Here is a 24039-nt window from a genome sequence, read left to right on the forward strand (position 1 = left end):
AATCCTTGGGAAAAGTACAGCCGAGTGTTTGCAACTACCTACTGCAACTACCCAAATATAGCAACAGCTCATTCTTAAGCTACTGTACTGGCTTGGGCGATGTGTTGTTTCACTATCATTTGTACAAAACTGTTTATTTGAAATCCATGTGTAATAAATGGATATGAATCTGTGGGTCGAAATAGTCATCAGAAAAATATGTTTTCTATTCCTGTTAACAAAAGTAATATTTGCTATGAAAAACTAGACTGTCTTTCAGTTCTAAGTTTTTACATGTCAGGGCATGATAAAGAACTTCAGATGAACAATAAGACGCGACATATAACAATATATCATTATTATTAACAGAAACTAAAGAGAAGTCAAGAGTTAGCATGTAAAAAAAAAAAAAACTAGGCACAGCCCAGCTTCTATGAGAACCAAGGAAAAATGTTTTGTTCAGTTCAACTTTTTTTGTGATTTCCTTCCTGTTTGGAGTCAGAAAAGAGGCCACCCAAACACATGAGATATCATTGGAGAGGTCAGGATGCTCACTGTTGAGCACATCAGGACTTAGTAGGGTAGCTCAAATAAGTAAAAAGATATAGAACAAATACGAATGTCTATTAAAGAGGGCATCCAAGTGACTTCTTAAGTCTCAGCTGACTGCAGGTTTTCCCAAACTTTCAAACTGCACATTTGCATAATGACTGAAACTAGCACCACTAGCGAACAATGAGCTGTGTTCGCCAGCGATGCTAGTTTCGGCCCCTTAGATACGAGGTTTTCTCCTGGCAACACAGTTCAGTCTTTTTCTAATTATGCTGTCATAACATTAGATTTTCAGTGTATTGCTTTTACTTTCGCAGAAAGGACGTACTCGTGTTTTTTTCACACACTGCTTCTGCATTTTGGCACAGTTCTTAATAACATGCTATGTTTTTTTTATCATGTTATTTTTATCATGTCCTCATGTGTAAAACAATAGGAAACAATAGGCTTTGGTTTTATAGCAACTCATATAAAAGTATTCCCAGGTTTGTTATTTAACCAGTGTGAAATACAGTCTGAAATACAGGTGAATGGATAAAAAGCAAAAAAAAAAAAAAAAGCTGCCTCATAGATGAAAGAAAGTCCCAGCTTTCTTAGTCAGATAAAAACTTTTCTGACACATTACACTGTGTGAGAGTCACGACACAGTCACATCAGGATCTAGTTCAAAAAAACAAAACAAAGGGTCTTCTTTCTCCTACCGTCAGTGGCTATGCTATTACACAAACATGCTTGTTAACTTGGTCTGCAAGCTCCTCTAAAGGATGAATAATATAACGGCACCTGAATATATTATACGTTCAGTGTGGCTGGGTCAACAGGTTCAATTAATGCTTGAATAAGAGCCAAAATCAGCAAGAGGTGTGATCTAAGCAGAGCCATTGGAATAAATGCCAGTGAACATCATGTGGTGCAGCAGTTTTTCTTTTTTAAAAATAAAAAGTACTGCGAGAGGTCTAAGGAAAACAGCAAGGAGAGACACAGAAAAGCAAAATAAAGCTCCCTTATACATCTCAGGATGGTTCAGTTTCCATTGTCTGCTCTGTCGCATATGGCAAAACCAGAAAAAAAAGAGAAATATCCTCATACAGAAACATAATGTATGTTCAGATTTGAAAGGATCACCTTTAAAACCTGGGGAATACACAAAAGAGGTTAAGTAAGATTTTAAGTAAGAATGTGATCAGAAGCATGAGCATTACCTAATCAAGGCACCAAGCAGCATTGACACCCTTACACTGTGATTGAGTGACTTGCTGTCTTCAAACACAAATTGCAGTAGCCCCAACGGAAAACACTGCAGTAAACTTCCTTTATTGTAGTCGAAACTTATGAGTGATGAGTTACAAAAATAGGTTTAGTTAATTAACCATGCCTCAGTGGTTCGTAATGAAAACAGTTCTGTATATTGTAAATATTGTAGAAACTTGTGTGACAAATCGAGTTCTATAGCACAGATTGTAAACGTTTGAGCTAATATCAGAGAAAGAGAGAGAGATCCTTTGTTAGCTCACTTGAGAGTATGTGGATATTCTCTGATTTTACTTTGGCTTCTCCGAGTCTGTTGGAGCAGCTGGTGATCTTCCCAGGACATCTTATTAGATCCAAAATGCTATTTTTAGTGAAAAGGGTAGAGGTTGGGTTCAGAAGATGAAGACTTCTACTGACAAGGCCAAGTGTTGTATCACTTTGTGGAAATCTGGCTAGAGGTGCTAAATTGATTATCACATCACTCAAGCGAACATTAAGCCTGCAATATTTTCTGCACTGCCTATTCAGCCAGGGTAGCAACTTGGATATGCTGGAGCCTGTTGAAGATGATATTGGATAAGAGGCTAAGAACAGGCATTCACATTTCCATATATCTATCCATCCATCCATCCATCCAGTAGGTATTGGGGTGGGGGGTAGGGTCGGGGGTGGGGGGGTATGTATCGTTAGTATTGCAATTTTTTGCATGGCAATATTGTATTGATACAGGATCATCAACTATAAGGGCTCATCACATCTAGTAGAAGGCAATCTTTCTGCAACTAGTTGCACTCTGACTTGGACTGACTGCGGCCACTCTCAAAGAGATTTTCGAAGGTTGGTAAATGATCGCTGCCTAGTTTATAAATGCTGAATGAGTCTTTATCAATGAGTGTAACTCCAGGGGATTTGACTCGATTGACTGTAACTATTTACCAGTGTTAATTGCTGTATTACCAGAAACAGCTTGTCCCTGATTCAAACATAGGCTGGTAACAAACAGTGTCAAATGACAACATTTATGGCAGGTTTTAGTGGCAGTGATGGTTGCTTTACACAACTCAAAAAAAGAAAAACAACTGAAGTGTAACACTAACAAATATAATTTTAAGGATATAATTAGCAGTTGGAAAAAAATTGTAGTATATATTGTTACAGTACTCAGCATATCACAAAATGTTAAAAATGGTAGATTCCCACAGCTATCCGTCCATTTTCATTTTAACACTTCATCACAGGGCTAACACAGAGAGACAGACAACCACACACTCTCACATCTGTACTGTTGGCCAATTTAGAATCAGCATTTAAATTAACAATCCTGTCTTTGGTCTGTGGGAGGAAACCAAAGCAAATGGGGAAGTATCATGCTGGCTCATGGACAACATACAGATTGCACCTGTAAGGCCCCAACACCTTCTTGCTGTGAGGTGAAAGTGTTATGCACTGCTCCAACTGTACCACCCACTGGCAGCCATTTATCATGCAAATACAAATAGATGCTATACATAGCACATGTTACAGTTTCAATCAAATGCTAAAACATCACAAGCAGGAGCTGTGCGGTGGAATGCAATCAAAAGACTGACGTATTTAATGTCAAAAAATGCAAAGAATATTTCAGTATTGCATTGCTTGAGTAAAATACTTAATATGTTTTTTGAAGGTGGGATATTTTGTCATGTACTGCTGGTAACAGCTGGTCTGGAGACTGTGAGATACACTTAACTCTGTATAATAATTTAATGATTCCGCTTTACAGTATTCATTAATCCTTTGTAAACATCATCTACATCATCTACATATTGATATGTGTCATAGTTTGATTATTATGTCTTAAAACCAAGATACAGTTTTGCCATTTACCAGCTCCAGCTTCAATATCTACTAAATATGATTAAAGGACTGTTTCTAAATAATGGGATAAGTATCTCAGTGTAATTACACTATGCATTTTTAGATTCAGTTCTCTTTTTATGTTGACTCGGTTGCTCATAAACCCCATTGTGGATGAAAGGGAGAGATATTGTCAAGGATTCAAACATTCACCTCAGAGAGAAGTTTAATCTAACAGAGATGAAAAAAGTTAGAAAGACGAGATCAAAGCAACTTTTTTTTAACATCAAACTCATAAGCTTGCTGGCTTTTGTGATTCATTTTATAGCGCTAGATATTTTGTAGCGGCCTCCTTTGTGTAGGCTGATTTTACCTTTTCCTTTGTGACATTGCATAAAGTGCCCTGATGGTTTTTATTATAATTGGAACAGGCAGTTTCATTTCAGCCTCGCAGGGGGTGAACTCACCCAATTTCACTGAAGAAAATCACCAGGTAATACATGATGTGACAGCATTGTTTCAGAGCTTCCTCAAAGCCATAAAATTTATATTCTCCTAGATGAACGAAATAGTTAGCGGTAAGGAAATGGCTTTGATCTTACATGCACATGCGCTCATATTTTCCTGTGAAGCTGAAGAAATATTTTTTAAACTTCCACTTTAGGCTTCTATTATACAGAAGAATTAAAAACACTTTATATTTGACATAAAGTGTGTTTTTATGAAAATATACACATTTGTCAAACATTTTTTGAAGTACTTGTGCATACGGGGGCTTTCTGTGAGTGCATTGTGGATTTGAAAGCATGTGTATCATTGCTGGGCGGCTTTGTGTTTGCTTCTCTAAGTGCATATGTTCTCTCTCCTGGAAAAAAGTGAGTAAATTAAGCCTGTTTTACTGCCTAAAGCATGTCGATTCTCTTCAGTGTGAATGAGTGGGTCTGTATTTAATTGAGCTTCCGTGAAAAACCTTGTCTGTGCGGTAATGCTCGTGGGCATCAGCTTGCACCATGACCCTGGAACAGAAGTATACTCTTGTGACTTTGAACCTCTTTCAAAGTTTTATTACTGCCAGCGTAAAAATATATATATGGGTTTGCTATTTGCCTTGAAGGATGAAACTCTGAATGCACACCCCAGACCTCTACCTTATTTGTTTATAGTAAGAGAAATGAAAATTTTTGTGATACTTCTGTGTCATTGTCCTTCTGTGTCATTGAACAGTCTGATATGTTGACACAAGTCATGCTGTTTATATTATAACATCGTGGTAAAGGTTGATCACGAGAGCTGCTTCCTGTCTTCCCTTTCTTAGGAACTGAATGAAATCCCTACATATGTAATGCCATTTGTCATTTTTTAAGAATGCGTCCGCCGTCCACTGAAGCTCGCCAATGGCATCCATCTTTGGCTAATGGCTGTGAACAAGACAGTTCCAGTTGGCTTTGTTCATCTCACTTTGTCATCATCTTCATGCTCATCGTTTCTGTGCTGAATTCACCAGTTAAATGGCTCCAGTCTTGTCGAGCAGTAGCTCCATGCTTGAAGGGAGGTTTCAAAGTACAAAAAAGTTCCATCTCTTCACCATAAAGTGAAGAGCGCTGGTTGGAAGTCAATTTCTGCAAGGCCAAAGTCATTTTTAAAAGTGCTAGAAGCACAGTGTGGAGCGAGGCGTGCTGGAAATGGTAACATATGACCAACCATTCTCCTCCTATGGAACCGTTTTGATAAACTGTGTGCGCTGTCGTGCTTTGTGTGAGTGTAGATCTTCACCACACATATAGAAAATCCCTTGCACATCTACTCAGGGTTTTTTGTCTCTGTCACAAAATGAAGGATGTGCTCAGGTAGATATGTGACTGTGTGACTAATCTTCAGTATAGAAGCAAATAGTCCGAGACACTGCGTATGCATTAATTCCAGAAAAAAAATCATTTTCTCTGAATGAGACAACTTTAAAGATGCTTGGCTCAAACGCACTGGGGGTCTCTCTGTTTTTCATTTATGTGCAAATACACTCATGTTTCAACATTTCCACCCTAAATGATCAAAAAAAAGAAGAAAAAAAGGCCTGAGCCAGTTAGGTCCGATAAGAACATTTCCATCTGTCTCTCACAAAAGGAGCCAGCTGAGAGCAATAGCCTGCTTCACCAACATGAGATTGTATTGTTGTGATAAAAGGTTTTTTGAATGCAGACAACACAGACTCGTTTTTAACTCCTTCCTTTCGCCCCCACTAACCACATATGTCTGTTAAAACTTAGGGGTAATGTGCGAATATCTACGGTCGAGCATAAAATGAAAATGTGTTATTATTGTGACAAAACTAGCAGCTTTAAAATTGTGTTATTATTGTGACTAAACTAGCAGCTTTAAAATTAAACTTCAGTCCTGTCATGTCCCTGCTGATATCTGACAGTTTGCTTCGAGCATCTGCATCAGCTGTGCGGCTTTTATTCCAGTAGTTTCCTGTTCTCCCTCTTCTGCTCAACGGAGAGGGGATTACAGCAGCATCACTCAGACCGTGTCTCTGCTGAAATCCATCTATCAACCCTCTCCCTGAGCAATATTTCTGTATTGCTCCCAAGTGGGAAGATCAAATATTTGGTATTGCACAGTGAAATCCATTCAAAGGTTCTTAGCTGACTCCATAATCCCTGGAAGAGTTTCTTTTTCTCTATAAAGCCAATTATTTCACATCAGATCAAAGGCATTTATTTATCATTTACAGCGGATAAGCTGAAGGTACTACAACTACCCATTCGCTCACGTACAGCAGACAGAGAGATGCACAGACACAGGAGTAATTCCATACTTTTCTTTTCCTGAAACCTAATTTTTAATGATTCCCTGCTTCACTTCTTTCTCTTCTACTTCTTTGCTCCTTCGCAGTTTCCAGTGGATGGTACTGTTCACTCGGGCTGTCTCCGGCATGCCGATGGCACGACAGCATCACCAGGCCAGTGTGCCCACAACAAGCTGGATCCTGGTTTTGGCTCTGTTTCTCACTCTACAGGTGAATTAAAAAAAAATATTCCTGTTGGTTTCTTTATTTGTTCTGTTTTCTGTTTTTTTTTTTTCTTTTTTCTTTTAATGAGTAGCACTGTTTTTTCACATTCATTGTTTATTTCCACTGAACTATTATTGGCAGTAATGTTAATCACTTGATTCTGGGCACAAATCCACTGAAATCCTGCCCTGGCCAGTTTGAATATCGAGAAGAAATAATGAGTTCGACTGCTTGCATTTCAGTTTGTTCCAGTTTCTTCTAGAAAGTAGACTGTTTCAGTTATTAAACTCAAAGTTTCACAGTTGACTGTCTTAGTTAATGTTGTGTTTGTCGAGCTTTCTGCTCCTGCGTTACACTTGTGCAGTTTTCTGTAATAAACAACAAAAAGAGGTTGAAATTCTCAGTGAAAGAGGTAGAAAGAGTGCGACAAAAGCAAGCTCCTCTTTTTCTTTTTTCCTTGACAGTGACAGCTGTCCCTGACATCTGCAGCTAGCTACCTAATTAAGATAATGTTCTCTCCACCAGTTAGTAACTGACATCTTTTTTCCTTTCTCAGATTTCTTTTTAAAGAAAACGCTTTTTTGTATTTATTTGAGAGCTACAAACACAATACAGTGTTCAAGGATGAGGCTAAACCTGTATGGTCAAGTAAAAAGTAGGCATACTCGACAACATTTGACAACCTCCCCTGTACTCTCAATGAGTTTTCACAGTTCACTATATGTCAAAAAAGATATGGTTTGACAACTATTGCTAGGGATGATGCAATGATCGGGGACCATTCTTAATTTCGTTGGTCTCATGACAATGACAATAAAGTTTTTGAGTTTGATTCTGATTCTGAAATCAACCCTCCTCAAGAGTTCAATAATTTAGGCAGTTATGTTTATACATGTTTTTTTTTTTCTCCAGCACACATACACACACAGAATCCCATCTGAGAGAAAGAGGGAGAGAAGAGAAAAGAGTTTTTCTAGAGATGAAGTTTTTAGCCGGAGTTTCAGATCTAACAGATTTATACAACTTATTTACACACACAGGTAATTTATAATCTATATACACACGGGCCCGCATAGACGTCATATGCCAGAAGAGGTTACACCTAACTTTTTGACTAATTTAAAAGCACCTATAGCCCAGGCCTAGCCTTGCTGGTCAATTACACGTTTCAAGTACGCCGCCTTGAAAACGGTCACATTACTAAATTCTACTTAATTTATAACCGTTTCCCGCAGCTGGAAAGGAGCTCCACCTCTGGCGCTAGTATCAAACCCACGCCTTCAGCTTTACTTAAAACTCTCAGACCAACGACGTTGTGTGGTCCCGGCCGAGTCCAACCCTGTCGATCAAAAAATGCAGTATAAGACAATCACCCATTGATTGTCTAGCCTTTTTGACGGGAGTCCGAATCCCCGCGGAAGGCCAACTCCGGGCTAAAACCTAACCACGCGTCCGCGATTAGGGGTCAGTGCCACCTGCTGGACAACTGCATTCTTAGAGAGCCTAGCTCTCAGTCCTAAACGAATTTACTTGTTTTAAAAGCCTCACTGTTGGACCCCTGCCATCCAGTTTCATTTATCTGAAGCCTGAGACCCAGTCTCTGCTAATCGATTGGATCAAATACCCTACACTAACCAGGTGACTGCTGGCATCCAGCCACCCACATCGGTTTCCACACACCTTAAACCGTGTTATTTTAACCTCATATAACCTCTTAAACCTCTTAAAATTCGCTCCCACAATGAACAGCAATACATTTACTCAGTTCACTATTCCCTGCCTTTAACACTAATTACCCCAAAATCACCCCGGACAGAACAGAAGCCCCACTGAGTGAACCTTTAATTTAGCGCTCAATTTCCAATTCGGCACCTTTGGAGATCCATCAACAGGCGGTGCTTACCTCTCATATTTCGGGGCCCATCACTCAGTGTAGCTCCTGGCCGTCCGTCTGACACCACTAGACCGTCAGCCAGGCTCCATTAGTCTCCCCCCAAACCGGGTTTCGGCACCAGAAATGTCATGATTCGAGTTTTGAGGAGAAGACAAACGACTGGATGGTCTCAGTAGATGTCAGAATAGTGATTTTTATTATACATATGTACATATGGGGAAGATGAGCATCACAAGCCTTTTAGAGCCGATCTCCCCCGAACAAGCATCTCACAAGGCTTTTATTACAATGATGACGTCAAGTCACATGATAAGTATCAGTCAGTTCTCAGAACTCAGGAAGTTCCCCTCACTCCACAAGTTCTCCTTATAAGGCCTCCAGATGTTTCCACTCAGCCCAGCACTCAGAGAAAACCAGTGCGTGTGGTGTGTATATCTATTCGTGTCTATTGTGAAAGTATATCTATCAGAAAACTGTCCTCAGATGACCCTCCTATTCTTACTAAGTGTGTGTGTACACATGCATGTGTTATATAAGAGCGTGCATGTACTTTAAAGGCCTGTGTACGTGCAGAACTGAACATAGAACTAAGGCAGGGTCCAGCAGGACCCACAGGCTTCTGAGTGGTTACAGAACTGTGAAACAGCTTTAAGCAAATAACAACAATAGACTGATTAAAGTACTGATAATCTGTGTAGATTAATGTTAACATAGATATGGTTCAAAGATTATTCTGTCAACTGGTTCAACAATGGTAAATGATTAATGATTGATACTTCTGATTATAACTGTGATCATAAGAATACAAAATAAAATATCTCCTGGTCACACAACCATTAGAACAGATTGCTGGTTTTTCGAAGGGTAGCCCTAATAAGCTGTATAGGCAGAGATCACATTCACTAACTTAAAACAGAATAGAATAAAATAGAATTATGGGACAGGTATCGAAGGGGAAAAAACTTAAGACATGTTGCTATCATTCTTCAGTAAAGATGTAAGACATGTTCCAGTAATAGCTGTTTGATTTGTATTACCAAGATATGTTTTGTCAAACAGTTTGCTTTCTTTTAATTCTGTCCACTTGTTAGGTTTGACATCATTAGCTATGTCCGGGTACAAACCCTCCTTCAGTTCAGTAATAACCGAGATACTGAGGCACTGGGAAAGTGGTCCAAATTCTTTCAACTTCAATAAAATCATCAGTGTGGCTGTTCTGCCAGGTGTAACAATAAATTTTAACAGCATCGATGAAAAAGAGGATTTAGGAGTTTTAGTTAGCAGGACGTTAGCTTGCTAGTTTCAGTACAAAGATAATACACCATGTTCTGACCGTTGGTGTTCCTAAAAAGCTAAAATGTACAGCTCTTCTACAAGTTTGGATGTAAACAAAGACAAAAGACTAAATAGCAGGGTTAGTGGTTGGGCAAGTTTACATATAATGATAGCTAGTGGCTAGCTGCAGAGCTATCATTAGGCTAATATAAACACTATAGCGCAGGGAACGTAACATTTTACGAAGACAGCCTCAGTCAACGTATAGCTGACTTGGACTGGGGCTGATGTGCCACCACTTAACAAGCAGATAGATGAATACACTTTTCTGAGAAGTGTCTATGCTTTTGGCAAATGCACTCTGTGACTCTTAAATAATGGTCAAGTTGAAATAAACTATAGATAGAAAAGTAATCACCAAAAACTTACTAACATGTAGTCTGTATTTAACCAGTTATTGTGGGCCAATATTACTGGCCACTATTAGCTATTTGCCAATATGTTACAACGTGTTGCTGTTGCAGTTAGGCCACCAGAGGACACTTTGCAACCTGCCTGTTGGCAAATCGCCACAACTACCAGCTGATAACAGATGTTAGTGAAATCCTAAAAATCCTATATTATCAAGCTATAGCTATAGCATGATAGTGTGATAGCGCTGACAAAAATATTAGTTTATTGATTAATTTGCTACAGCAGAATATATACAGGTGTACAGCTACTGTGCCATGTGGAAACATTTTGAGAAATATATGCTACATACTGTACCATTTGCTGTGCTACTGAGGGAATGAGTTTAACAAACAGTTAATTGTGTAGATAGGTGCAGTTACTCTATACTAAGAGCTCATCCAGTAGAGTTCAAATGTACCTGCTTCAGGCTGTATTTTTTTACTTATCATTCCCTTTCTGCTTCAAATATTACTTCTTTATTAAATGTCAGTAATTCTCCAAATTCTCTACCTCACACGCCGGGAGTGCAAGCTGAAAACACTAAACTGTCACCACAGAATTTTGAAAATGACCCAATTTTTTCATGTGAAAATTGTTTTGTCAGTGTTGCAGCCAGTGAGAAAATCTTTCATATACTGTATATTAGTGTCATCTTGTTTTGTGTCCCCTGGGTTCCTCTGAGTTTTCACTCTATCATTTTGTAAACAGAAGGTATCAGAAAAAAACAATTGGAAGCCTCTGAGTACAAACCACGTGTCCTGGTTTTTATTTTTTTGTTTCATTTTGTGTCTCACTCCAGGGTGCCGCTCATGCTGCTCCATCAGGAGACAACAGGCTGGTTCGTACCACCAGAGTGAGGAGGCAGACCCCAGGGGGGGATCTGCCCCCCTCCGACTTATCAGCCAACCAGACCCTGCGGGAGCAACCTTTGGTCTTTAACCACGTCTATAACATTAATGTACCCTTGGAGTCTCTATGCTCTGTTGACTTGGACACCTCTGCACCATCAGGCCCAGGGGACGGTGAGGATCGATTTCTGGTCCTGCGCGTGCGCGCACAAACACACAAATACACACACAAGCCTTTAAGAAGTTTTTGAGACTTGTTCTTTTTGCTATCATAGGTTCTCGTGCTGAGTTGGGATCCAGACCTTCTGTAGAGGGTCCAGTGGATCCAAATGGAGCAACAGAATACACAGAGCAAACACTGGATGCTGAGAGCCAGGTGGGTGCTTCAACAGTGTTTTATTTGTGTGTAATTAGCTTTAAAAATTTGGAAGAGCTACGAGACGTGAAGAGACTTCTTGGGTTGAATTAAATGATCTAATGTGAAAAGATATGATACGAAAGAGTTTCATGGGGATGTTTTTGCCAGAGTTAATTAAAACAAAAAAGCAATCAAAAAAATCTCTGTTTATCTCATACTGGGCCTTGTTGCAGCCCCTGATTGTAGCTCCTCTCCCTGTAAGGTCGCCCTCCTTTTAGGCAGTATTTTCCTGATTGGCTACCCCTTGTAAATAATAAAACTGAACAGCAGGTAAGTTGGGCTTCTTTCTGAGATGACCTTATTAAAGTTACCACCTCTCTTCAGATTCAGGTTAGGAATAAAAAAACTGCCATGAATGTTTAGCATGAAGCCAAAGCATTTGACTCACAGGGATTATGTAGTGTATATGCCAACCTCATTACTTTAAACTATGTCCTGTTTAATGACAATCCAGTTGTAACAGTTAATGTGGGACAGAACCTTAATAGTTCCCTTTATTACGATTCAGCGCTCTCCAACAAGAGTGCAAACAGGTGAATTTTAAATTGTATCTGGGCACATAACCCTCCGCTTCTCTGTCTGGGTTTTGTTCTTCTTCTTTTAAACTGGGTTTGACAAATCCAGTCAAAGTGAAACTGTCAAACTGAAAACTATTGTTCTACAGTGAGATTCTGGTAATAGAGAGCGCGAAGGACAGGTGGTTAGGATGTAGATGGTCTGGGTGGGTGAAAAGAAGCTGGATCCAGACAGCGAGCACTACAGCTTAAAACGGCTTTATTTACAAAAACAGATCAACAACATCACAGGACATGAACATACAAAGAAAGCATGACAAAGCCAAAACAAACAGGATAGAAGGGGGGTAGATGGTAGGGTAACTGGCGTGTAAAAGAGTGTGACGCATACTACACTCAAGGCTGTGTGAGTGTGATTAATTACATCACACATGACCAAGATGGGTTAAGGATGAACGAGTACTAATAACAACAACAATGTCATCTATGATAAAAATGATCAGAATCCTAAGATTGGACTAAAATAAATGAATTAATATATATATATATATATATATATATATATATATATATATATATATATATGTATATATATATATATATATATAGTTAATTATTTAAGTTAATTAAAGTAATTAAATGACAATGCTAATAAAGAAAAGGAAGGGGGTTGTTGAGAAACTCTAGGAATGGAAGGGAAAAAAATAGATGGCCAGACATTAATAACTTTGTCACGATGGATCTGTTCCCTATCTGTATCTGTCCTTTAAATGTGGCCTTCATTTACGTCTCACCTGGACACCTCTAAAGCTTTATGATTATCCATGAATTATATTTGTTTCTAAATGATTCTACACAAGCACACACAAGGTAAGAAGTCATATAATTAGTGCTATTTCAGGCTTTGGAGCATGAAATGCAGCTCAACAGTCTTTGCCGACTCATCCATTATAAATAATTAGAAGTTTAAAATGCTAGAATGAGAACGTGACAATGTGAAAAAACATTTCATAATGTGAACACGGCAGCTCAGAGTGATAAACCTACAGAGAATTATCACCCAAATCCACAGCTTCCCTGGGTTTACAGAGCTTATAGCTAGTCTAGCTTATCTTCTAGCGATTTGGCCAACAACTCTTTTGGTAAGCTCCCGTCATTCTCATAGCATTGATTTTTTGCTGCAGCAGGCAACTGTTTTTGGGGAATAAAGCTCTAAAAACCCACTCTACCTGCTCAGCATTAAACAGCAGAGCTGGCAACTATCTGGTGAATACAGCAGAGACTTTTTTGCAGCTAAAGAGACAGCTATTTACATCAGGAGAGAGTAGCACAAAAACAGAGCTAAAAGGGTGAATCACAGAGCTATCTGTGGAAGCCATGAGCACGACTCCCAATGAATGATAATGTTTCTAAGCACCTCTTGGTTGTGTAATAAAAACACCTTGAAAGGAGATATTTGTGTGTGCATATACTCGGGATTTCCTCAAGATGTTAATTAAAGATGCATTTCTACTTCATGGTGACTCTTTTATCTAATGGATGCACTTAGTTGTCAAAATTTTCTCCTTGTTTAGGTGACATTTACACACCGCATCAATATCCCCAAAGCAGCGTGCGGTTGTCCAGCAACGGCCACAATCCAGCAGCTTGCCACCAGGGTGGAGATGCTAGAGAGAGAGGTTTCCATGCTCAGAGCTCAGTGTGGATCCGGATGCTGCGGGGAGAGCTCGGCCATTGGTGAGTACTGTTTAACACTGACAACAAATACTATAGACAAACTTGTAGAATGTAGTTTTTGTCTATAAATCCCCTCAGCATCTGTACAAACAGACCGTGGTGTTGCAGAGAGCTTTTTGAGGCAAAAATGCAAAGAAATAAGACTGCGTTATGAAAAGAATTACATGAACTGTAAACCAGGCAGAAAAGAAAAGACAGACGCCAGTAAAATATTGATGCTGGAAGGTGGGTTTTCTTCTTCTTCTTCTTCCTCTTTTTGTCTTGCTCACAGTCTGAAATGTGTGGAGAAACCTTTGTTACTGGCAAAAATTTGTTGTCTATTCAAGAGATGCTGCCATTATAATATGAGGGGACTGCAACTGATAGAGTTACAGAATTTATTATGGCTAAAGGATTTGCTCCATTGACACCATCCCCCCCGTCAAATATTTTCTGAAAACGCTCCATCTCCACTGTGAGAATATGATTATCTCCAGCAGTCACGATCAGAATCAGAAAGAGGATGAAATGTTTAGCCTGCGAGAGCAATGGGAGGATGGGAAAGGCAAAGTAGAAAAAGTTGGAGTATTTTAGATTTAACTACTGTTTCTTTAATCAGGGCTGTTTGACAACATTAACTAAATGATAACTGATTGGTTGTTACTTTTTATTCTATACTGAATTGATATGTTTCTTCAAATATGCTATGTATTTCATGGTGGTTACTTGAGGTAGGTATCACAAAATGCACAAAGTAATGTGACCCTAACTTTTCAAACTCCCGCTTTAAAGATGTGTGTGTGGGAGGTTTTGTACTTGAATCAAGTACTAAGCGATTCAATCTGTCTTTTCAGGCCGTTTGGACTTTGTCCCAGGCTGCAGCAACCACGGCAGCTTCAGCTTCGATATGTGCAGCTGCATCTGCGAGGAAGGGTGGACCGGCAAAAACTGCTCCGAGCCTCGCTGCCCAAATGACTGCTCCGGTCAAGGGGTGTGTGTTGAAGGGGAGTGCGTGTGCGACCGTGACTTTGGAGGTGACAACTGTTCGGAGCCGCGCTGCCCTTCGGACTGCTCTGGCCGCGGATTGTGCATCGATGGGGAGTGCGTTTGTGAGGAGTCGTTCACAGGCGAAGACTGCATGGTCGGAAGGTGTCTCAATGACTGCTCGGACCAGGGGCTGTGCATAAACGGGACGTGCCAGTGCCGGCCTGGGTATGTGGGAGAGGACTGCTCGCTCGTCTACTGTGCAAACAACTGCAGCAAGAAGGGAATCTGCAAGGAGGGCTTCTGCGTCTGTCAGGATGGATATGCTGGAGATGACTGCAACTCTGGTAGGCTGCTAATTTTGATCTTCCACTGATCGCTTTGATCGTCTGCCTGTTGGCAAGTACCAAAAGCAGTTGGTCTGACGTTTGTGGTTCTATTTCCTAGAGCAGAAACTCTTGGAGAAGGAGATGTCTTTCTTAACACTTGGTATCGGTGTGACCAGGATCATACACTCAGAACAGAAATCCAGTCTAAGCAGATTTTATAGTAACACTGCGTGACCCACAGACAGATTAGACTGAATTCTTTACAAATGAGGCATGTTTTTTATGGAATTGTAGCTAAAATGTTTAATAGAGTGACTCTATTCGGTCTTTAAGTGATGACGTAATGAGTCCTGCTTCCGGGCCCAAACTACTCTGCCTTTAATAAGGCTTTTGTGTTTTTTACATGTTTTAATGCTTTGTATCTTGTTCCATTTAATCTCAACAAGGCCCTAAAAACAGTCTGTGATCACTGTCGGCCTCTCTCGGTTTTTATTACTGCTAAGCTCAGTTTTTAAAACCTTACGATGTAACTACAGCTCAGCCCATGCAGCAGTATGTTGATAACTAACCTCGTATTGTGGATGGATTATCTCAGTTCTCCCAACTGAAGTTCAGTCCAGTTACAGCAGGAGTTGGCAACCCTAGGCACGCGTGCCACAGTTGGCACTGTGTGGCACAGTTGGCGGTCTTTCTCAGACTTACTGCACCAAAAAATCGTTTGAGGCAATGACTGATTGCGTGGGGTCGCAGAACTAGTCCTTGTCTCCAAAACAACCATTTCAGAGGAACAAGAATCAACTTCAGTGTACAGACAATCTGTAAACAGTGTTTCCTGAGTGTACCATGATAAAGTTTTCCTCTTTAAGTTCTGGTTATGTATCTCATAACCATGCTTGATGTGACATGTTTCAGACGAGTATCTTTATAAAGAGGATATCAGTGTTATTTCTATAGAGATCTAAAAAAAAAAGAAAGAAAGAAAGGAAAATAAGAAATTGTCTCTTGTTAAAAACAAACTACCAGCAGTAGATATTTTTAGTCACTATTTTACATCCAGCTAGAGATTTTACAAGTCCTACATATTTGCCCCACATACAGCTAGGGCTGCAACTTCATTGTTATTCAGTTAATTAATTAAATTACCTGAAGGCCATCACAATTTCCCTGAGCCCAAAGAAACAGCAATATCAGTTATCGGTCATTAAACCTAAAGATGTAAATCTTACAGTTTTATATAAAGCAGTGGAAAACTGCAAAACATCACATTTAAGAGGCTTTTTGTTCTTATTTGACTAAAACCGTGATCAAATATGTGCGTAATTCACTTTCAGAATTCTGTCTTAAATGTATTAACTGACTGCTTCCACATTAAGTGGAACATAACACAGAAACTTAAAGCTTCCTGTAAATACCCAGTACTATCTGTGATTGCCGCAGAGAGCTTGCATGAACACGTGCACGAACAAAGGAGGTTGTTAATGCAACAACCTAGTGCAGTGTTTGGATAGGAAGTAGACTTCACAGGTTTGAAAGCACACCTGAAAAATAAACCCATCTGTGCTTCAAATGGAGGTGGTGGGGTGCCTGACTTGCTGGACAGCCAAAGGTGTAACAGCATTCATTTGTCAAAAGTCACATTCATCTGGGGGAGAGCTGTCATATTAGCCGTAGCTAAGACGTTTTTTTGAGCCGCTTTTGTTCAAAGCCAGCTCTCCACGCCAAAATATCAGATCCTCCTCTGCCATTTAAGAGGCCTGTCAACGTGGTGACGGATGGGGACAGACAGAAGAGCGAGTGATAGAAAGGCAGGGATGCAAAATCATATTACTAAGGTGTCTCGGTCCTACCCCACCCATTTAATATCTACACCAAGTGAGGGAGACCGAATTGCCTATTTCTTTGTAATTAGAGACCAAAATAGGCAGCGCTTGTAGGGGATAGTTTGCTGAATACCAAACGAAGCAGTTCAATTACCGGAGACTTGTAGGGTGACAGGCTTAAGTGTTTCACGTTATCACAAACTGGAGAAAGCGGCATGTATTTTTGCTTCAATAATGGTGGCCTATATTCTCCCGCTACGAGAAATAATGGAGGTTGTTGAATTTAAATTGGACGTTTCAGGCGTGCAGTAAGAAATAGTATATCTTTACATAAAAATACATTCCCCCCAAAAAGCCAAAATCACCCGGAGGAAAGTGACATTCAGCCATACAGCAGAAGTGCTCCACGATCATTTCTATGAGTCCCGACGCCACTGTGGAGAGACAGTGACACTCTTGCTTTGTTGACATCCTTTGAGTGCTGCAGTGGTGACAACTGACATTTACATTTCTCATCATATCAGCGCTATGATAAAGCTTCGGGGCCCGGGCCTCACCGCTTACCCGACCTGCGCGTGACGGTCGTGGATCCTCATTTCGAGGATGTTGACAGGTTAGAACAGCCGCAGAGCCTGCGTGGCGGGAGTTGTGGCTCGAGAAGCTGCCGCAGCACGTCATCTAACATTTCCAGGCAAGAGGAAGCATGTTGCTGCATGGGTGTGAAAAAAATTCACTCTTATTGACGTCACACAAGCAAAATTGCATCACCTTTTGCTGTACTTTTAATATTAAGGGCTGTTGCTGCTGGCTTTATGCGCCATAACTGTAATAGCTTTATTATGCCATTAAACTATATGAATATTATAGATTTTTAAAAATGTATGTAACCATTTTAATGGATGTGTGTTGTAAAAGGACAAAGTGGAAGCCACATGTATACATTTTATTTTTTAGAGTTAGGCGCTGTGGTCTGCTTATAGATGTTGTTTCCTTGTTTTATTGCCCCATTCAGCATCAGTCAGTTTTATGGCTTCATGAGTCAAAAGCATGGCCTTGTTACTTACAGCAGCCCAGTTAAAACAAGCCTACTGTTAAAAGACTAACTTTGCTCCATACAATTATATTATGATTAACAGCTCGAGCGATTTTGGCAGGAATGTGACACTCGCCTCATCGCACAGTAATGCATTGTCACAATCGGCTGACAGCTGTGCGGGTGGGTTTTTTTTTTTCACGTGTTGCTTTCACGGACAGCCTCAGCAGGGTGAGAACATACATCGTTATTATGGTTTCGACTGAAACTGTGCTTCAGCTTGTTTTTTTTGTTTGTTTTTTTTAGCTCTTTTTGTATGTGCAACACAAAATTATTATTTGCATCTCTATCAATGACTATTGTAAAAACAACACAAAAGAAATTTTTTGTGCTTGTTGTTTATTTTTTTTATTCAGCATTGTCTGTGTTGGCAGTTATCACATTTCAGCGGGTAGTCGCGCCTGTGATTCACGATTATCAGGCTTTGTGAGTCTGATAACTCAGTCTGTTTAACTTCAGCTTGATTTATTATTGAGATATTGGTTTGTTTGGATCATTCAAAGTGCAGCAGTAAGTCTTTTACTCTGAGCCAGAGGAAGAAAACAATCTTGTACTGTATCTTCAAAATATCTGTCGTGATTTGCTTCCTAAAAATCATCTGTCCTTTCTTTTCCACCCAACAGAAACTCCAAAATATTATAATTAACAGTAAAACATGCAGTTTAGTCATTTAAGCGTGATTTATATGAAAAATTCCATTACACATAGCAGCCTGAAGGTAGGTTCCTTCTCTGATGATGCACTGACCTTCGTTGTGTGCTTAAAGTTGTACCATCGGGGTCTTAGTTTGGTGGATACTGCTATATCTGCCTATAATAGTATACTGATTAGACTTAATGAGACTTAAACACTCCGGGCAAGATTCTTCAACAACCTTCAGCAACTTGCCCTTTCTCAAGCAAACATTCAGAAGAATACAAGCTGAAGAAGACAAAAACCTTGAGCATTTTAATTAGTTCATGTGATTCAAGCAGTGTACTTTGAAATATGTGATTTATGTTGCGGATCGTTTTAAGAGAGGCGATTAGTTCCATCCAAGATTGGTTGGTGCTGCCTGTCATTCACTCTTGGTTTTTCACCAACTAGAAATGTTGATGGGATGTCTGAATGCACCAATCCTCTGTTAGACCACTCATCAGGGTAAATAAAAATTAACCAAAACCTTACCCAACTTAATTGTTTGATAGTGAGCTTTTACATGGCCACATAGTGAAATAATATTTAATACTGTTGACAGACTTCTCTGAGTAACCTTGTTAATCACTCTACCCCTGACCTTCTGCTGTACTTACAATACTGTGCAAAAGTCTTGAGCCATCCTTCATTTAGATACTTTTAGAAAATTCAGTTCTTTGCTTAGTTGTATATATAGACACAGTTGTTTATCCCTTGAGCTGGAGTGGTTCTTGAGTGGTTCATAGGTCAGTGTTAAGTGGCATAAGAAGCAAAACAGCATTCCTCTAAAAATGCTCAGGTACTAGGAGTGGACTAAAAATGAGTGAAAAAGTAGGCAACAACCAAAGGAAATCAGAAACTCTGGAGAACTACTGCCCAAGACCACTTTGTCCGAAGAAAGTCTGGCTTCTCGGAAGGAAAATATCAAGAAATGAGGGGTGGCTTGAGACCTTTGCATAGTATTGTATGCCTTTGCTTTCGAGGAGTTCATCCATTCATCTCTTGCATGACCTTATTCAGTCACTATTCTTTTGTCCCGTGGATTATTGCCCCTTCTTTGATTTATCATTCCCTTTATATACCTGACAAGTTGAACTGACGAAATAAATCTCGTTAAGTGAATGCTGCAGGATTTGCCCCTCAGTTCTGAAATGATCTAGCCACTGTACAGGATGGGCCCATCTGTCGAGTGCGTGAGAAAGTGCTGGAAAATTCTACTAAAGTGCCCAAGGGTTTCCGGTGGGGGATTCACTGATCGGCTGTAGTGTCCTGTATCACAGGGGTGGGGAGACTTTTGTTTTTCACACCATCACAATTCTCCTTTATCTCCTTCTCTCTTTCATCCTTTTTGCTCTAGTTTACTTTTAGTTGTTTTTCAGTGTTAAATTATTTATTCTTCTCCAGCAGATGTCTTTCTCCTCTTCTGTGTCTTCTGTGCATCCAGCCCATCCTACAGTTTTTTCCCCCCCAAGTCAAACTGTTTGTATCATCTGTCTTGTCTCACCTCCTTTATGTCCTTCACTTGTCTCCCCCTCCCCTTTTGTTGTGTTTGCCTGTGGGAGTTGTGGACGGTCTTTCTTTATGGCTCCACATTTGCATTCAGCACCACCTCTTAGGTTTACGACCTGATGATCTCAAGTTCAGGATTTCTTGCACCCAGCACTGGATTCTTTTACTGTCTGGGATTCGCTTTAACAATGCAATCTGTTCAAATATGAGATGGGTGTAATAAGCTGTCTCTAAGTATGACAGGCTACCTGGCTAACATCTGTCTCTAATCACAGTGTCTAAACTAACAGAGCACTATTTAGGCGTGACTTCGGGATAATTAAAACACAAACAAAAGTTTTAAATATAATAATTACTGCCTGCCTTATGGGTAAGAACATTTTCATAACCAAGATCTTAATAATCTATAAATATATTTTCTACTCATACTCCATTACCACAAAATAGGTTCGCCACTCGATGATGATGACGTCTTGTCAGCCTGTGTGAAATGCACGGGTGGCGGTATGAGGCAAAAATGTAAAAAAATAAATAAAAGCTTCTGACCTTTAGCCAAGTCCCGCCCCTGTCGGGTGCTGCTCCAGCACCCAGCGTGTCAATTTATGGCATTTTCAACTGTCAATGAGAGACATTCCAAAGGAAATAATAGTAAATCTCTGAAATGAATGAGAGAAAGCACTTGTGCTGGGAAGCCACATTCACTATTTAATTTGTCAGCTGAATATTTTGAAACAGTATATGTGATTTGCAGGTTTCATTTGCACACATTCTGAATTTCCCCCTCTTCTGAAAGCTCAACATGCCTAGTTACTATTGCTTAACGTTAAATCAAACTGTGGCTTTGCAACGGTCCAGTTGGATGCAGGAAATTTGGTCATACTAGCTGTACAACCTATTTGTATGCATGTTGCTCAATAAGCAGTGGAGCATGTGCACTTTCTTAATTACATCACTGCTTTCTTTAAAAAGAAAAAAGAAAACATTAAATTGAGATATTATCTCATACAAAGCAAAAAACAGTTAATAGCCAATTTGGTGAAAAAAGCTGTAACTCACTGTAAGGATGTAATGGGCCAGAAAAAAGGAGTGCATCACAGCTTACCATGGATCATCAGTTTTTTAAAATTTCTTCAGTGTCAGTGTATTTAATGCTGTTAGTTAACATATCTGACGTTAGATCGGAAAAAGAGAAATTGCATACTTAATGTTCTAAAATCTAAATAAATACAGGCTAAATAGCAGAGTACCAAAGACCGTGATTAATGAGTTAGAAGTTCTCGTTGTCACAAAGTCAGCTGGCGACATGGTGGTGCAGTGGTTAGCACTGTTGCCTCACAGCAAGACACTCCCCAGTTTGAACCCATCACATCTGCAGCCTTTCTGCACTTTTGTGTTCCCCCTGCGTACCCTGGCTTCCTCCTACACGCCAAAGACATGCATGAATGGTTGTGTCTTTCTTACTGTAACTTAAAACATAACCGGACTCAAAGCAAGTGTTCAGTTAAGGCATCATTTAGTTAGTTTAGTGTAAATTGAGTGGAAGTGACATGTTTTCAGTGATTCTTTTCCTCGGCGGCGGTATAAGTGTGATTTATATTCTCTGGTGAATAGATACAGTTTATACATTGAGCTTGTTTAGCCATATGTTGGTAATAACACCAAAGGAAATGTGGAATAATTGCACGCGTGATGAGACAAATGTGATACAAATAGTGCAGGGATATGTTTTTACATTTTGTACTAATTCAACATCAGTTTAGTTGTACAGTCCTGAAATTGCTGCCAGAACACAGACTACAAAACTGATCAGTCTGTCAGGAGGATAGTTATTACCAAGAATGTTGCACGGATGAATTTTACTTTGTTGCCACAAATCTAAAGAGACCCGATCAAGCGTCAGCATTGCTTTCTTACCTTATTTCCAACTAGTGCTCTGTTTTGCCGTTACACTCCTCACATTCTTTATAGATCTCCATCACCTGTTGGTCTGACGGGGTTTCTGACTTGAAGTAGGCTGCACTGAATCGATCCACTTTGTGAGAAAGAAAAGTCAAATGATGGGTCAAACACCTCCTTTAAATGGGAGCACGCACAGAGCCTGAAGGACAACGTGTGGGTTAACAAAGAAAGATGATAACTAACTAACATCCTTTCTGACTGGGGTTTGAAGTCTGGCTATGTTGAACGTGCACCAAAGAAACTCCACTCACAGTATAATCCACTATAGTGAGCCAGTTTCTTTTAAAAAGTTTCAGCCTTTTCACAGGACCTTCAATGATTATTGCAGAAATGCTTCAAAAATACACAAATTCTCATATTTCCTACATAAGTAGCTTGCGAAGCCCACAAGTAAGACTTTAATGTCTCTTCTAAAATCGGCATGATTAATAACCACCTTAACATTTTCTAGCCCTTTGACTGATCTGGCTGAGCTGATAAGGCAACAGCTCTCATGTAAAATTATCTTTTATCTGTAGAGTTTGGATGTCAGGCTTACTTAACTCACTGGACAGGCTGCGCTTAAGCTGGCTCACCAAAGGATTACAGCAAGGGATACACAACCTGGTTGACCGCTCTCTGTGCGAGTCACTGAAATAATGACATATGCCATGTGAACCTTCTGTTGCAAATTGCAGCCTTTATACTAATTCGATTACTAAATGCTCACAGTTTTCTGATTAAAGTAGGCGAATCCACACAGAAAACGTTTTTTGGAAGCAATCTGTCGCTCGCCCATCTCACAGAGCAGACAGATTGCCATTCTTGTGAGTCACACATCACCGCAGGCGCACAACATTTTTTTCTTCGTCGTTTTTTTGTTTTGTTTTGTTTTTTTGGCATCTACTGAAGTAATCTCCACAGATACTTGTTCAAATCACACAAATAAACAAATTATTTTTGTAAGAATTAATATGGTTCCAAATGTTACTTAAAAAAAGAATCCGTACAATTAATAATAATTAAATCTTCATGTTAAAACAGTAGTTATTTCCTTCCGCTAAGCTGATGACAACTATTTTAATCCTGTAACTTTCTGCTTCAGTGTCAGCCTGATGAAGGGACAGATTGTCCGGCTGCTCATCTTTCTGCTGCTGGTAGACAGATGGTACCACTCAAGCCTATTTTTCAGTGTTTTGCTTTGTGTTAAGGTTTTTTTTTTTATCACATATTTATTACAGTAGCAGATTACTAGTGTACGATTTGTATTTTTCATTGCTACACCAAAAACAAATGTACAAAAAAAAATTCAAATTAGTTGTTTTGCTTTCTGTTTTTCGTTAACAGTTGCACCCGCCATGAACTTGAAAGTTCGAGGGGTGACAGATCAAACCATCGAGCTGGAGTGGGAGGGGTCAGTTGTGCTGACAGATTTCTTGGTGACCTACACACCGAGCACCCCCGGAGGTAAGTACAGATCCACGCTGACCTTTCAAAGCAGGACAGCCGTGAGTTAACTTCCCGTTGCTTCGAAATCTCTTGAAAGCATCGACATCTCCTATTTCTTTGTAAAAAAAAAAAAAAAAAGCAGTGCATCCATGTATCGGTGTATATTTCTTCACCTGCCTCCCTGTCAGGTGTGCAGCTAGAGATAAGGATTCCAGGCAACACGACTACCTGCACTATCTTGGAGCTCCAAGCTGGCATGGAGTACAACATCAATGTGTTCGCTGTCATTAACAACACTATCAGCGTTCCTGCCAGTATTACTGTTTGGACCTGTAAGTGCAATCATATGTTTTTGTTCTTTTTTTGTTCTTTTTTTTTTATAAAATGTTCCCTTGTGGTGCAACAGAAAGAGCCTGAAAGCATCTTTGTTTCCCAATTTAATATCTCAATTTACCTTCATGCAATATCCCCGGGCTCCTGGATTATTGCACGTGC

The 24039-nt window shown here is 39.8% G+C and overlaps 1 protein-coding gene across 4 annotated transcripts in view; it reads left to right on the forward strand.

Moving 5' to 3' along the window:
• tnr (tenascin R (restrictin, janusin)) overlaps nucleotides 1–24039 on the forward strand; it is a 214896-nt gene that overhangs the window by 126350 nt on the left and 64507 nt on the right. For 3 of the 4 annotated variants that reach the window (XM_085438249.1, XM_085438252.1, XM_085438250.1), the window contains exons 1-7: nucleotides 6099–6634; nucleotides 11050–11272; nucleotides 11374–11474; nucleotides 13606–13768; nucleotides 14602–15078; nucleotides 23443–23562; nucleotides 23733–23876. In XM_085438249.1, coding sequence (XP_085294375.1) covers nucleotides 6461–6634; nucleotides 11050–11272; nucleotides 11374–11474; nucleotides 13606–13768; nucleotides 14602–15078; nucleotides 23443–23562; nucleotides 23733–23876 — 1402 coding nt within the window. In that variant the 5' untranslated portion in view covers nucleotides 6099–6460. Of the gene's footprint in view, nucleotides 1–6098; nucleotides 6635–11049; nucleotides 11273–11373; nucleotides 11475–13605; nucleotides 13769–14601; nucleotides 15079–23442; nucleotides 23563–23732; nucleotides 23877–24039 lie in introns of those variants that run through there. The other variant, XM_085438251.1, reaches the window with a different exon arrangement.

The sequence above is a fragment of the Copadichromis virginalis genome, linkage group LG18 (assembly GCF_057382275.1).
Source record: "Copadichromis virginalis isolate Kocher_CV1m ecotype Utaka linkage group LG18, C_Virginalis_male_GT1.1, whole genome shotgun sequence".
Taxonomy (NCBI): domain Eukaryota; kingdom Metazoa; phylum Chordata; class Actinopteri; order Cichliformes; family Cichlidae; genus Copadichromis; species Copadichromis virginalis.